We start from the raw sequence: 15,070 nt of genomic DNA, 5'->3' as shown, positions 1-15,070 counted from the left end.
CAAATTGATAAACCAACCTGGCTTAACGGTAAGGGAGACAAGAATATGAGATTATTTTCCCATATGGGCAACCCAAATCATTAGAATTTGAAATTAAAAAGAGACATAAGCTAGCACGATTCTCATTCAAATTCAAATTTCAAAAACAAGCAGGACTTTTCCACATCCAGATCATTCCAACGGATCTCGCTCCACCAATGAGATCAGCGGCCACATAAAACAATCCACCCTCCCTCACCGGTCTTTCTATAAATAAAAAAATTAAAAATAAAAATCTATCGTGTCTCCAATTGAGAGTTTCTAAAAATCCTCCTTGCTCCCAAAGTTACATCTTCACTCTCTACTCTCATTTTTCAATTCGATTAATAATTTCGATCTCAAGATTCTTCAACCGTTGCAGGCATGGCGAACAACTGTGATGATCTTCCAGACGAGTGCTGGGAACTCATATTCAATCGATTCGACCACCACTCTCACCTCGAATCCCTCTCTCTCTCATCCAAAAAATTTCTCACAATCATCAACGGACTTCGAACCCACTTCACAATTCTCAATCCAACCATTTTCATCCACGGTAATCTCTCTAAACTCTTCCATAGATTCACCCACATCAAATCCATCGATGTCAGTAGTTTTCGAGGCAATCTCGATCGAGTAATTCTCGAGATCGCAAAATCTGATTTGAAAGTCGAAACCCTAAATGTTTCGAAAAACAATCGCCTTCCTTTGGAAGGTTTGAAGGTATTGGGATCGAATATGAAGAGTTTGAGGGTTTTAAATTGTGCGAATTTATCCAAATTTTGCGATATTGAATTGTTTACCATAGCCAATTCGATGCCGTGGTTGGAGGAACTGGATATCAGTTATCCTCGCAATAATTTGGGATCGGGTTTCGAAATGCAGCGTCTGAACGTTGCTGAATTGGGTGTGACTAATTATGGGATTGAATTGTTGTCATTGAAATTAAGGGGTTTGCGAAAAATCAATATCTCTGGGAACCCATTTCTTACTAATAATTCACTCATGGCCCTTTCATCGAATTGTGTTTTCTTGAAAGAAATTGAATTTCTTCATTGCCCGTTTATTACCCAACTCGGCATTGAATTTGTTATGTGTAACAGTCCCAACTTGTGTTCTGTGTCAGTTGATGGAATTCAAATTCCAAGTCCTATGTATATGAATGCAATAGATTTTACTTTTGCAAGAGGTTTATCCTCTGTTGAAATTCACGAATCAGTTATTTCTGATGAACTTCTTCATTCGCTTGCAAAGGCTGGTATTCCTTTAAGGCGATTCACTCTTGCTTATTGTTCGAATTTCACATTCTTTGGAATCTTGTCGATTTTGTCCACGTACCAGTCTCTTGAATACTTGGCCTTTATAGATGTAGGGTTCCTCACTGATAAGCACATGAGTGATTTATGTCGGTATCTTTGCACTCTAATCACAATAAAGCTCAAGTTATGCTCCAAGCTAACTGATTCAACCTTCTTCACCCTTGCAAAGAACTGTCCTTTTCTGAAGGATATTGATATGGAGAGAGCAAATCTTGAGGGAGGAGATGGCACAGCAGATATTGTGAAGAACTCGCGAATTATGTCACTGAATTTGGCATATAATTCAAATCTGAGTGATGAATGTCTTAGAAAACTTGCTTCAATCTGCCCCAATGTAGAGCTGCTTGACGTGTCCTCTTGTTTGGGTATAACAGAAAAAGGCGTTGCTGAATTTTTGAAGGGTGACTCCAAGATTCGGCATTTGCATATCAATGATTGTCTGGGGATTAAGAATATTGGAACTGGTTTTGAACTTCCCAAATTGGAGGTTTTGCAAGCAGCAAGGTCAGGGATTGATGATGAAGGGCTGGCAATAATAGGGAATAGATGTTGCAGGCTCTTGAATTTTGATTTGGAGGGTTGCGTGGGAGCGACGAAAGTAGGGTTAATGGAAATCTTCACGAATTGCAAAATATTGAGGGAGATAAATTTGAACGGCTGTGTTAACGTGAGTACAGTATTTGTAGATTGGATGGTGTTTTCAAAGCCATCGTTAAGGAAATTAGTCCCGCCACGTTTATCTTTGATTACTGAAAGCCAGAGGGAACTTTTCTTGCGCCATGGATGTCTTGTTTGTGATGGTTATTCTTCTAAAAGGTATGTACAGGAGTGATTCTTGATTATTTACATGACTGATAATCTTTGTAAATGACTGTTTTGAAATAATAAGATGTGTGGAGATTAATTTTGGTGTAACTCTACAAACATGGCTTGCTTTTGTAGCAGTTTGCATAGAAACCTTTATGTTTAATGCCAAAATGTCAGAGTTATTTGTTTCACTGACATTGATGACCTGAATCAGTTGTCTTAAATTTATGAGCTCATTGATGGAGACCAAGTGATACAAATAACGGTGGTGATACATGCACCAATTAATGTATTAACTAGTGTATGATTATGACATTATTATCGACCCTACTTATTAATCACATTACAAATACCAAAAACTTCTTAAATTATGCCACAGTAGTTAGTACACTAATTAGTGCATATAGCATTATTCTACAAATAATCAATAGAAGTTTTGTTGTAAAACCCGAAAAGGTTGAGGCAGCTTATGATTTTGGAACACACTTGAAATTGAAACATATCAGCAAAATCATGTGTTTAAAAATTACATTTTAAAATTTGAACAAATAAGGTTCTGTGAGATTGTTAGTTGCTCTACCACTGGCAAGAACAACGGCATCACGTCTCCTCGGTGGCTTCAGTCAAAGCAACCAGTGCCTTGGTTAATTGTACTGTACAACTAAGGAATGCATCCTATAAATGACTTGGGGTCACTGCTGTGCCTTGTGCTTCATTTTGTAGTGTATTATGGATTTATTTTTATAATCTGAACCGTTCATGTTGTAGGGTTTGTTCAGTATTTCATGCCTACCAAAAATCATATTAATCGGATATCAATCACTATATGATTGATAACCAAAAAAATAAACAAGAAGTTTTTTTTTTGAAAAATAGTATAAAAATATGCAATTCGATCATATAGTTAGTGATATCCAATTAATATGATTTTTGGTAGGCGTGAAGTACTGAACAAACCCTACAACATAACGGTTCAGATTATAAAAATAAATCCATAATGCACTACAAAATGAAGCACAACAATCACTGCTGTGCCAAAGGTATTTCTCATTTTTTTAGGCCTTTTGATTTTCTTATATTAGAAATGCTGAATTATTGAAAAATGAAATGGTGTCCAAAATCACTATGTGCATGGTTTCTCTTATTATTGAAGGTGAGTTTTGTAGACTGTACACATCAGATAATGCCATTGATCTAAGCTCGCATGGCCCAAAATGACCTAGATTGTGAATTAAGAGTGGGTGAAATTGAAGAGTATATATATACCGAGTCAAACAGTGAATTGGTCAAGCTTGGTTTAATAATTTTAACAAGTTTCAATATTTGTTCAAGCCTAGTCTGTTAAACATTCGAACTGATTTCAAATGAGCTTTTGTTGAGTTGAGATTGAGTAGTTTGGTATTTTTTTATATATAATTTTAGGTTTATCGAAGCTAGCCAAAATAACAATTGACTATTCAAGTTTGGTTTGAAAACTCTATTGAGTTTCAAAATTTTTTCAAGTTTGATTTGTTTACTCAATAAATTGAGTTCGAACGAACTTTTAACGAGTCGAACACAAGTCGAGTTTGAGTTGTTTAGTTCGTTTATTATACATATATTCACATAGAAAAATGTTTGGGGGCCCTAATTCTGTGGCTCAAATGGCCAAAACGACGTCGTTTTGGCCATTTTGATGTTGTTTTGTACTCAAAACGACGTCGTTTTGGCCATTTGAGCCACATTTGAGCCACAGAATTTGGGCCCTCTACCATTGCTCTATATACATATACTTGTTTTTGTAGATATCATAATTTGTTGGAATTGAAATTTAATTTTCTTTTGTAAAACTCAATTATTCCCTCATATTGTGTCTGATTTGTGAATTTATGAGAGAATAGACAGAGAAAATCAGGATAACTTGTTTGGCTATCATGGAAAAACAATAAGAAAAGTAAGAAATATGATGAAAGTTTTGACAAATATCTTAGTTTTAGATATTGCTTTTCCTTTTCTTTTATTTTTTTCAAAATTTCTTTTATAATCATGGAGAGAGTGTTTTCGGATTTTAGATTTGTGGAGGGGACATGAAAACACCGGCAAAAAGATATTCAAACATATCTAATTTTTTTGGTCTATATTTACTGCTCTTTTTTTTTTTTTTTTTTTTTTTTTTTGGGCTCACAAATCTTTCCGTAAATTAAAGTCTAACCACAACCTTAACATTTCCCAACTACAAGAGAAAAAAAAAATTGTGTTCATCCTTTACATCAAATTCCATTATCCAAATATAAATTTTCTTAAATTGAAGACATTTTGGTTCATTAATTTGATATTTTTGAATGGTTGAATTTTTTTTTTTCTTTCCAAAGATAACAAAGTCTTTTTTAGGAAGGATTCTATTTTCACCAAAAAAATTATTCAATATGCTCAATTTTTCATTACACTATTAAATTATTTAAGGTTATAATTTACTCTCAATACACTTTATTTTTTTAAAATTACCCTTCAAGATACATCTAAATAATAAACAAATGAAAACTCTTAAATTACACCACTTTCAAAAATCTTTTAAAAAATCATTAAACAAATTTTTCATTATAGTTATTCTTTTTATTCGCATACAGAAAACGACAATACCGACAAAGGACAACGATGAAAAATTAGAGTTTTAATTGGGAGCTTTGATTTATTTATACATGTTTTTTAGCTGCATTTTGTCTTTTTAAATTGCATAGTGGAGAACTACGAATATTACCAGACGAAGGAATAGCAAAATTAATAGAGAACCAATGTTCTCAGATACAGCTGACTAGCTTGTGGATCACTTGGGCTTGCGCAAACTTGTGTGTTTTGATGGGATGGAACTATTTAAAGTTTCCAGATAACTCAATAGGCATATCAGTGATTGTCTTCTAATGGAGAACGAATGTTGTCTCAGCCTCAACGAATGTAAAGCCTCATCATATAGAGTTTAGGTCTGGCAACAAATTGAAATAGAAAAATGTTTAGTAGTTCGAATTTGTATGATTTGAATGGCTTGAATGTATCAAAACGACGTCGTTTTACCCTCAAAACGATAAAACGACATTGTTTTGAGACATTTGAGTCATTTAAACCATAAAAATTCGAGCTATTAAGCATTATTGATTGAAATATACCAATGGTAGAATTAATAGGCCTCACAATAACAATTTGAGTTTTTGTCACAAATTAATCATTTTTCATGACTTAAAATTTTAATTTTACTCTTTTCTATTTTCACGACTCAAAATTTTGATTTTACTTTTTTAAGAAAAAATAATAATATTGATAATAATAGTGAGTTTTGATGGAGTAAATTAGAGTTTTGTAGGGGGGGAAGAAAATGAAAAAAAAATAATTAAAAGTTAAGAAAGAAGATGAACAGAGTTGAATATGAAGAATGCATATAAATAATTTAGATGTATTATAAGAAAAAATAACATCTTATGTGAAGATGTAATATGTATTATACTTATTAATAAATTTATATTAAGATATAATAATAAAAATTTTAAAATTTTAATTAGACATATTAAATTATTATTTGGATACAAATAAAAAGAAATCCAACACCAAAACTATCACCCATTAAAGGGCCCATCAACCACACATAGGGGTGCCTCCCAAGTAACCACACCCAGCCCCAAAACAAGCAAACCGAGCTGAGGCATTTGCCAGTGCCACCCAAAGCACACCCGACACTCCCCCAGTGAGACCAAATCTCGAACCACCATCACAATTTCCTGGTGCACCTCAATTTTACCATGGAAAATGCGTGAGAGCTCGAATGTGTGAGAGCTCGAATGCGTGAGAGCTCGAATGCCCCGAATGTCAAAACGACGTCGTTTTGGCATTTTTACCGGTAAGAGAATGACTTAGATCTGCTACGGAAAAATTATCTTATCGGTAAGAGAATAAATCTTACCGCTAAGATAAAAAAAAATCCCTAAAACGATGTCGTTTTGAGATTTCGGGTCATTCGAGCCGTTGATAATTCGAACTACCTAGCGGAGTTGTTTTACCATTAACCATATCTACCACCATCTGTGAGTCACCTTCCACAACTGCCCAGAAGCCAAACTTGCAGACCAACATGGGGTTGTTTGGGGTGTCCTAAATAAGTACACTTTTTGTGTTTTAGACTAAAAAGTTAAGGGAAAAAATATGGATGTTTGGATTAACTTTTTTACTTTTCATGAAAAAATGTGTAATAAAAAATTGTAAAAATTGGTTTGTAGAGGAAAATTAGGATTGAGAGTTGTGCAGCCGTAATTGTTGACTTTTGGTGAATAGTGTTAACTTTTTAACTTTTTGAGTAACTTTTTTGCTTTTTGACTTTTTTTATATATCCCAAACTTGGCCTCCCGATCAGCCATAGCTTCCGCCAATAATGCTGAAATTTGGACTACCCATTTGATTTGGTTTGGTTAGATTTGAAATTAAATGTTTAGCTCATTTTTTAGAAAGTTCTATTTTTAAATGTTATATTCCATTTAATCCATCTTCTGTTTTAATATTCCATTAAGTCCTATTTAAGATAATAGGACTAAATCACTCTTTCAAATTTTTTTAGCATGTTTTTATTTTGAAACCAATACACAATAAAAAAATAATAACAGTCCCTCATTTCATAGAGAAAATTTCTTCCTTATTTTATTAAGAAAATCTCTCCCTTATTCCATTGAGAAAATCTCGTTTTTGTTCCAAGGAGAAAATATCTCATATTCTTAAAACCACAAATCATCTACCTTCTGAAAATCTGTATGTAAACTTTCACATTATAGATGCACATTGGTAAATAACATTCTATCATGAAACCATACACACACTCAATGTTACATGAGGGTGTGAACATTAACATTGGGTGTGACTACCTATTTGTATTGCAAAATTAATGTGAACATTCACATCTCTATGTATATGCTATGTTTGTGACCAAAATAACAAATTATTATTTATGCTAGTATCACTATTTTTGAACGTGAATATTAACACATTGTTGTTTGTGTTTGCATGACTATTCTTGAATGTGAATATTAACATTCATTAATGATGTGATGATTACAACATCAATTGCAACAAATTACAATGTGATAATCCACAATTAATGACTCCATACAATGTGAACAGTTATACTATGTAATAATCATGCAAAAACTATGCAAAACTCATACAATAATCAATGATATATGTGAACATTTACATTATGCAATAATCAATTTACATTGCACATCATGCAACATTACATGCTTCAGATGTTAAAGTTCTTTTTTTTTTTTTTTTTGGGTACATCGGAAAAGAAAGATGTTAAAGTTCACATCATTAAATGCAAAACATTAAAATATGATAATCCACAACAATAAGACTCTAGTTGATGTAAACATTCACATTCACTGAAATGCCCCATCAATATTTTAATTTATGCTCTACCTATCCTGTAAAACATCTTGATGATGATGCTAATGGGGTTGTTTTCCCCAGAGCCCTGTTAAACTCTATTTAAACTCTATTTAATATATATTATCTCTCTTAAAAAAAAAAATCACCCAACTAATAAGTATACACACATTGATACATAATACAATATCAATTCATTTAGAAACAAAAAGTCGAATCCAATTTTAATTAATTGTTGAATAATTCTAAACATACATCCCTACCAAACATTATTGAACATGAATCCTTACCAAACGCAAACCTATATGTAGTTGCAAAACAAAAATGATGCTAACCTTCATTCAACAATTATGAACTTGTGATGGATATGAATCGTCCCTCCGATTGAAAGAAAACAAAGTTTCAAAATCGTAACAATGGAAGAAAATAGAGTTTCAAACCACAACAATAGAAGAAGACAATATTCTTTTGCTCTCTCACCACAAACGTATAAACGAAACCCTTACAAAAAAACGTATAATAGAAACGTATCCAATGATTCTTCCAAGATCACTGATCACCAAAACTGTCAAAACAGAAATAACAAAATATGGAAAACATATATATATATATATATATATATATATCTTATTGTGTATAATACTTATTATCAAAATAAAACAAAAGGTTATTATAGTCCCAAAAAAATTATAAATTAGGAAAAAATGACCTCCTGAGATAGAAGTTTAAATATATGAGACTTGATAGAACAATAGAAAACTTTATGGATTTATTAGGTTGTAAGTTTACTAAATGAGATTTATAAATAAATCCCTCTAAATGTTTGATTTGATTTTCATAAACTTGCTTAAGAATTTTTTTTTAAAGTTAAAAATTAATTTAGTGAAAGAAATAAAAAAAATAAAAAATACTTATCATTTTTACATTATTTTTATTTTTTGGAAGGTCAGAAATAATTTTAAAAATTTAAAAATACTTTTTTGACATTTATTTTTACCAAATTAATTTCCATTTAAAAAAAATTATGAAAAATAAACCAAACAAGGCCTAATCTCTCGAAAATTGATAAGATTTCTTAAGAATTGAAATTAATTTAAATTTTATCTAATCATACACCACACATTGTTCTTTCTTCTAAGTTCTGTTTCTGTGTTGAAAACTTATTTTGAATTTTACTCCGAGTGTGTAATGTACATTTAAAATTAGTGAGACATGTGTCACACTGACAATGAATATAGGCCATTAATTTATTTTTTTAAAATAATTTTTTGTGATTTTTTTTTCTTTTTTGGGATTTGTAGTAGTACTATTTATTTTAAGGTTAATATATATATATATATATATATAATAAGTCACAAAGGTTTTTGAATTTATGTCAAAAATGTATGTGAGATACATTTTGATCCAATGGCTGAGATTAATTCCAAGTTTATATCAATGGTCCAGATCTCCCGTCCAATCACTTCTCCTCCTAAGCATCGTTGTCGCTTTTCCACCTACCCACGTCTGCCTCTCCGCCTCCCTCTCTATCTCTCTCTCTCTCTCTCTCTCTCCCTCTCTGTTCTTTCACAGGTACATCTCTCTTTTCCTCCTATCTCTTTCGTACGCTGCTCTCTCTTCTCTTGCGATGACCGCCAACCACCTCTCCTCTCCCTCGCCGGAGACCCAAACCCGAGCCCTCTATTCTTGTCTTCCTCCCTTCATCTCCCGCTCCCTCATCCCGCTCCCTCATCCTCCTTCCCCATCCCGAGCCCTCTCCCTCGCCGGAGACCCAGACCCATACCTTCTTCGATTCAGTGAGAGGAGAGAAAGAGGAGGGCATCGTCGTCCCGCCCCGCCGACGCCGACGTCCTACCCCGCCGTCGCTGACAAGAAGGTTCGAAATATATGAGGTAAAAGGTTCGAAATACATTTAGATTCAGTTTTGGAACTAAAATTCATGACAGTATGTGATGGCTGTATGTGATAGCTGTGTGTGAGTGCTGTGTGAGTGTGTGTCTTTGACAGTATGTGATGGCTGTATGTGATTCAGTTTTAGATTCAGTTTTGATCAATAGTGAAGCTGTGTGTGAGTGTGTGTCTTTGACAGTATGTGATGGCTTCTCCCTCCCTGTTCTTCTTCTTCCCTACCCTCCCTCCTCGCTTGCTCCCGAAACTGCACAAAAATCCCAAATCATCCAATTCAAGTTTGTCTTGAGTTGATCACTTCGCTCACTCTTCTCAAACTAAAGGTAAACATTTCATTTTATTATGTTTGATTGGTATATAAACATGTCATTTTGTGTTGAAGAATAAGATTTTTTGGTTGAAGAATAAGATTTTTAGGAACAGTGATCTACGAAAAAAAAAAAAAAAAACAGAAGTTTACATTGCATATATAATTCAAGAGGTAAATCTACCCCATCAAACTAAAAATCTAGGTCATTTTCTGCATTTTTTTTTGGCTTATTGGTTTTGGACATTGAGAGGCACAGCTGAAGCGTTCTTTTCATTCTGTTTAGGTAAGTATGCTTGGAGTTCAAATTTTTTTTCTTTGTTCTTTGTGCATCATAAGCAAGGTTCTGAAAAGCGGTTGCGGTCGCCGTAACAGTGGCCGTGGTGCGGTTGCGGTTGCGGCGTGTAAAGGCCGTAGCGTAACGGTTGAAGTAACCGGAACCGTAAATTTTTTTATTTTTCGCATAATTTGAAAAAAAACTTACCGATACGCACATTTTTTTTCCATGATCATATTTATTGGGTTTTAAAATAAATATTGATCAATTTTTATAAATTTTTAAGTTTGATTCAATATATTTCATATTTTTAAATCACTACAAACTGAGTTTTTTACATTTTATTTTAATAATTAATGACTTTATATTATACAAAAAAATCAATGACTACCTATTATATATAAGATAAACAATGACAAAAGTAAGAGAATAAATAAAAACCTAAATATATATATATATATACATTAATCAAGCCAAATAGATAATGACCACACTTATTATTATTATTATTATTATTATTATTATTATTATTATTATTATTATTATTATTATTTTCAAACAATGTATAGATAGACACACACAAACAAAATGGTTGAGTGATAGCAACTGAATAGAATAGCATAGGTCTTACAGCTTTAACAAATCAATAACATGTTCTTCATCTTCCCTCTTCTCTCTCTATCTCTTGTTCCTCCATCTTCCCTCTTCTCTCTCTATCTCTCTTCTCCCATTTTCAACTTTTTTTTGTGTATTTTTTTTTTCGAAAGAAGCAATTCGGAATCGTTACGTAACGGTGTGTAACAGGCTGTTACGGCCGTTACGACACCGTTACGATCGCTATAGCAGCCGCTACGGCCAATACACTTGTGAATCTCAATCACATTGCAAAAGCGGCCGTAACGGGTGGCGGTAACTACCACAACCGTTACGTACCGGCGTTACGTAACGGTTGCTGCCGCTTTTTAAAACCTTGATCATAAGTAATTGTAAATTGTAAAATATTTAGCTCATTTCACTTTTGATTTTGAGATAAGAATACTTTTTGTTGGATTTTCATGTGTTAATGTGTTTGTTCTGGAATTGAATTTGTGAACTTTCTTCTCCCTCTGCATTGTAAATGTATGATGAAATGCTTGAATGAAATTTTATTTTAACAATAAGTTACATCAATCCCCCCCTTGCCTTGAATTCACATCATGTCTTCATTTGATGGATTTATGGAAAGCCCACCCCTTTTCAAAGTATTAGTAAATACGTTAACCAAACAACAGAAAATAAAAAATAAAAAAATTAAATGTCACTCTTCTGTATATATACATATATACATGTCTTCAATTTGTGTTGATTTGATTGCATGAAACTTCTCTCGAATTAATAGCCTCACTTTACTTTTTAATTTCTCTCTCTCTCTCTCTCTCTCTCTCTCTCTCTCTCTCTCTCACTGTTGGTTGATTTTAGGTTTTTATATCTGGATCGATGGATCATACTATTTTATTTTATTTTTGTTTGTGTTTAAGGCTTCAAGGTCGTTTCTTTGTTTCCGGAGTGGTATACTTCAACTGCAAAATTGAGTTGATTTTAGGTTTTTATATCTAGATTGATGGATCATACTATTTTCTTTTATTTTTGTTTGTGTTTAATTTCCTTATATTGGGATTGAAGAGTTTCTTTGTACATTGATGTTTTGATTATTGGAATTGTTGGGCTTCAAGGTCGTTTCTTTGTTTCCGGAGTGGTATACTTCAACTGCAAAATTGAGAAAGGACAATCACTAATTGTTATTTTTTATTTGTGTTCAAATGTGGTGAGGTAGAAATTAACTTATATTCTCATAGAAAACTGCAAAGAAAACTCTTCAACTTATATTCTCATAGGCATTTTCATTTCAGTAGAAATTAACTTCAAACTCTTCAATTCAGTATTAACTCCTTTAGTGTTAAAAAGAAAATCCTTATTAAAGTCATTAACACATAAGATAGAATGTTCTATCCATTAAAGCTTTATTTCAATTTATTTGGAAGTTGCAATATGAATCTGTTACCTATTGATCTTATTAATGTTATTTAAGTTATGAGAGGCATCATATTTTTCTGTACCTTGCATATTGCTAGACCATGGCCTACCGAATGTGGTTGCACACAACCCTCACAGAAGAGCCAAGGGCAATCATTGACCACCTCTCTCAAACTGTCTGAAACTCTCCTATTCTCCCTCCCAATAATTGCAACAAAGCTATAAAAAAATTCAATTAAAAAATATATAGAATGAAAATCTTTGATCCTTTGCCATACATAAAATGAAAATCTTTCTTCAATAAAGCTCAAGTTTTTAGTTATTTTTTTCTTTATTTGGTTTCATATCAGTTGATAAAATTAAAAAAAAAATAAAGCTGTGTCAAAATTTTTTTTTTTTTAACAGAGGTCAATACAAAAACAGCACAGTAGAAAAAACTAAACCAAATCATACATGCTACAAGCCCAAGAGGTGGGTTAGAAACCCAATTGAGTGGGAGGATGTTCAGAAGATGGTGATGAGCCACCCAATGGATCATTCCCAATTCTTTTGCGTAACGCGATTCAATTGAAATCGCTCCGAAAAACACAGGTTTGGTCTTGATTTGATTTGATTTGATTGATGTGGGTTTTGGTGTTATTGTCAATGATGTGTCTTTTGGTGACTAATTAGGTAAGTGTTTGTGTGGTTGGAAAATTGGATAGGTGTTGGATTGAAGAGAAGATGTGATTGCAAGCTAAGCTTTTTCAGTCCCTATCAGAAGTGTTTGTGAGTGAAAGAGATGAGTTGTTTTGGAGCATTCAGTTCTTGCAAAGAGAAATCTGAGACTCAAACAGAAGGTAAGGGCATGAATATGATTTTATGTAATTGCATGCAGTACTTATTTGTTGGATGCAAGATTTTATTTTTATTATTATTATTTTTTTGGTGTATTAAAGTTTGTGATTTTTTGAGTTATGGGAGATGGGTTTGAACTTTATTGACCTATTCAACTCTTGGTTATGGCCTGAATAAGGATATGGTTCAATTGGCACATGGCATGAAAGTTCTGGATGGTCTTTTGTGTACCTGTTTAGTTTGGTTCATTCCATCGGAATATCCGTTCTCATGTTTGGTTAAGTAAAAAAAAAAAGGAATTTACATGGGAAATGAAATCACCATTCACCAATTTAGGAGAATAGCTATTCCATTCTTGCCTAAAATCATTCCAGCGAACGCAACGCAACCTTAATAAATTATCGTGGAAATATGTGATCCGCTATAATTGTTACAGTGTGGAATGTTTGCTGGACATTTGTTCTTGAATACATAGCTTTGGCGGCACTTACATTTTCATTTTTTCTTTGGTGCCCACTCCCTTAAACCACATCATGGTCAGGGTGTGTGTAGTACAGGATTTAGGTTGGCCAAGGTTTATCAGTCATTAAATATCATGTATAGTTTAATGCATTTCAAAATTTAAGCTTCAGGGGCAAGAACTTTGTTTTGAGAAAAACCTCTGTGATCATGCAATTTATTTATTTTTACTGTCGATCACAATTACGAGTTAGGAATCTATTTAAGTATCTATAGCTTGGTGTGCATTGATAGGCCTTTTAGGCTATGCCAACGCATCGGAGCCTGCAAAATGGTCCCATGCCAATCTAAATAATCATGGATTAAACTGCTCAAGTTCAGGTGAGCATAATGTTCGCCCAGCCTAGCCTTTATGTTTGCCTCTATAGATTGACATTTATTCACCCCATAAATTCTTCAAAAACTTAGGCATGTTTTGAACTTGGAAAGCATGTGTGAATATGAGAGGTGTTTGAGTTTAAAATGAATGCAATTTAATAATTTAATCAATTTAATTTAAAGTACATAATATTATTAAGATGAACTTAAGAAAATCTCCACCACTTGCATAATTAAAAAGGACTAAATAATAGTCAAGTAAAACCTACCTACATAAATCCAAATTATAATGTTGTAAGTTTTAACATCCAAAATGTAACACCAAAATTCTGTTATAAATTAAACTGAACGATCCGTAATAATTCTTTATTTTATTTTATTTTGTTGGTCTTTATAGATTTTCCCTCCTCTTCTTGCAGTAGCAAAGTGTGTTTTGAGGAGAGAGAGAGAGAGAATGAGTGTGTTTTAAAATTTGAAATTTGAGAAAATGAGAGAGCGAGAAAGGACTGTGGGTGGGTGGTGCAGAGTTTTAGGCTTATTTGTTTATTTTATTTTATGTGTGGGGCTCTTCGGCGCATGTATAATTTGACCTCAATTTTTTTTTTGGCAACAAATTAAATAAATTATATTTTAATCCATAAGAAGAATAATAATTCTTTATATTTTTCAGTATTTTTAACAAAAAATGTTACAGATTCCATAAATTATTAAATAAATTACAGATTCCATAAATGTTACACTCATTTTGATCTTAACAATATTTATACCGTGCCTTTAGGCACGGGCATACACTAGGTAGTTTAAAAACAAACTTCTGGTGTTTCTGAATTTGCATTTGCGAGTCGACTGCGATCAAATTTGTATGTGCATATATGTTAGTTTTGTTTATAACATTCAATTGTCATGCAAGGTTATAACATTCAATTGCCAAATTTCGGTTACTATTTTTTAAATTGTTGTGTTGTTTACTATTTTTTAAATTGTTGTATTGTTTGGTATGGTGTGCAGAATCTACTTCGAACCCCAATTGGAGCTCTCCGGTAGAGCTACTTCAGAGCTACACTAAACATGAGGCTTCTATCTGTGCAAGGTAATATTTCTGTCTCTATTCCCCTTCTCTCTCTGTTGAAAAGAAAAAAATTAAATCCAAAAGAGTTCAAATAAAATTAAAAGAATTTTTCTGTAATATTCAAACAAGGGCCTCCAATTCCTCTAGACAATCACAAACCTTTGCCAATTTTAAAGAGTTGCAACCTCTCTTTGGATCATTTAGAAGGTAGATTTTTTTCCCTTTTCAATTTTTTTTTATTGGCTCTAGATTTTAAAGGTAGTTTAAAAACAAACTTC

At 32.7% G+C, this 15,070-nt stretch overlaps 1 protein-coding gene across 1 annotated transcript; it reads left to right on the top strand.

The window, feature by feature from the left end:
- Positions 1–402: 402 nt before the first annotated feature.
- Positions 403–2,169, top strand: LOC114319750 (uncharacterized). Its single transcript, XM_082908188.1, has one exon. The coding sequence runs from the start codon at positions 403–405 to the stop codon at positions 2,167–2,169; it is 1,767 nt and encodes a 588-aa protein (XP_082764314.1).
- Positions 2,170–15,070: the final 12,901 nt, after the last annotated feature.

Source organism: Camellia sinensis, chromosome 15, assembly GCF_055761805.1.
Source record: "Camellia sinensis isolate YWXY chromosome 15, ASM5576180v1, whole genome shotgun sequence".
Lineage (NCBI taxonomy): Eukaryota > Viridiplantae > Streptophyta > Magnoliopsida > Ericales > Theaceae > Camellia > Camellia sinensis.
This window is presented reverse-complemented; position numbering and strand designations above follow the sequence as displayed.

Bases quoted from the DNA above. Each gene is read 5' to 3' on its own strand.
- LOC114319750 (XM_082908188.1), top strand. From the start codon at position 403: ATGGCGAACAACTGTGATGATCTTCCAGACGAGTGCTGGGAACTCATA.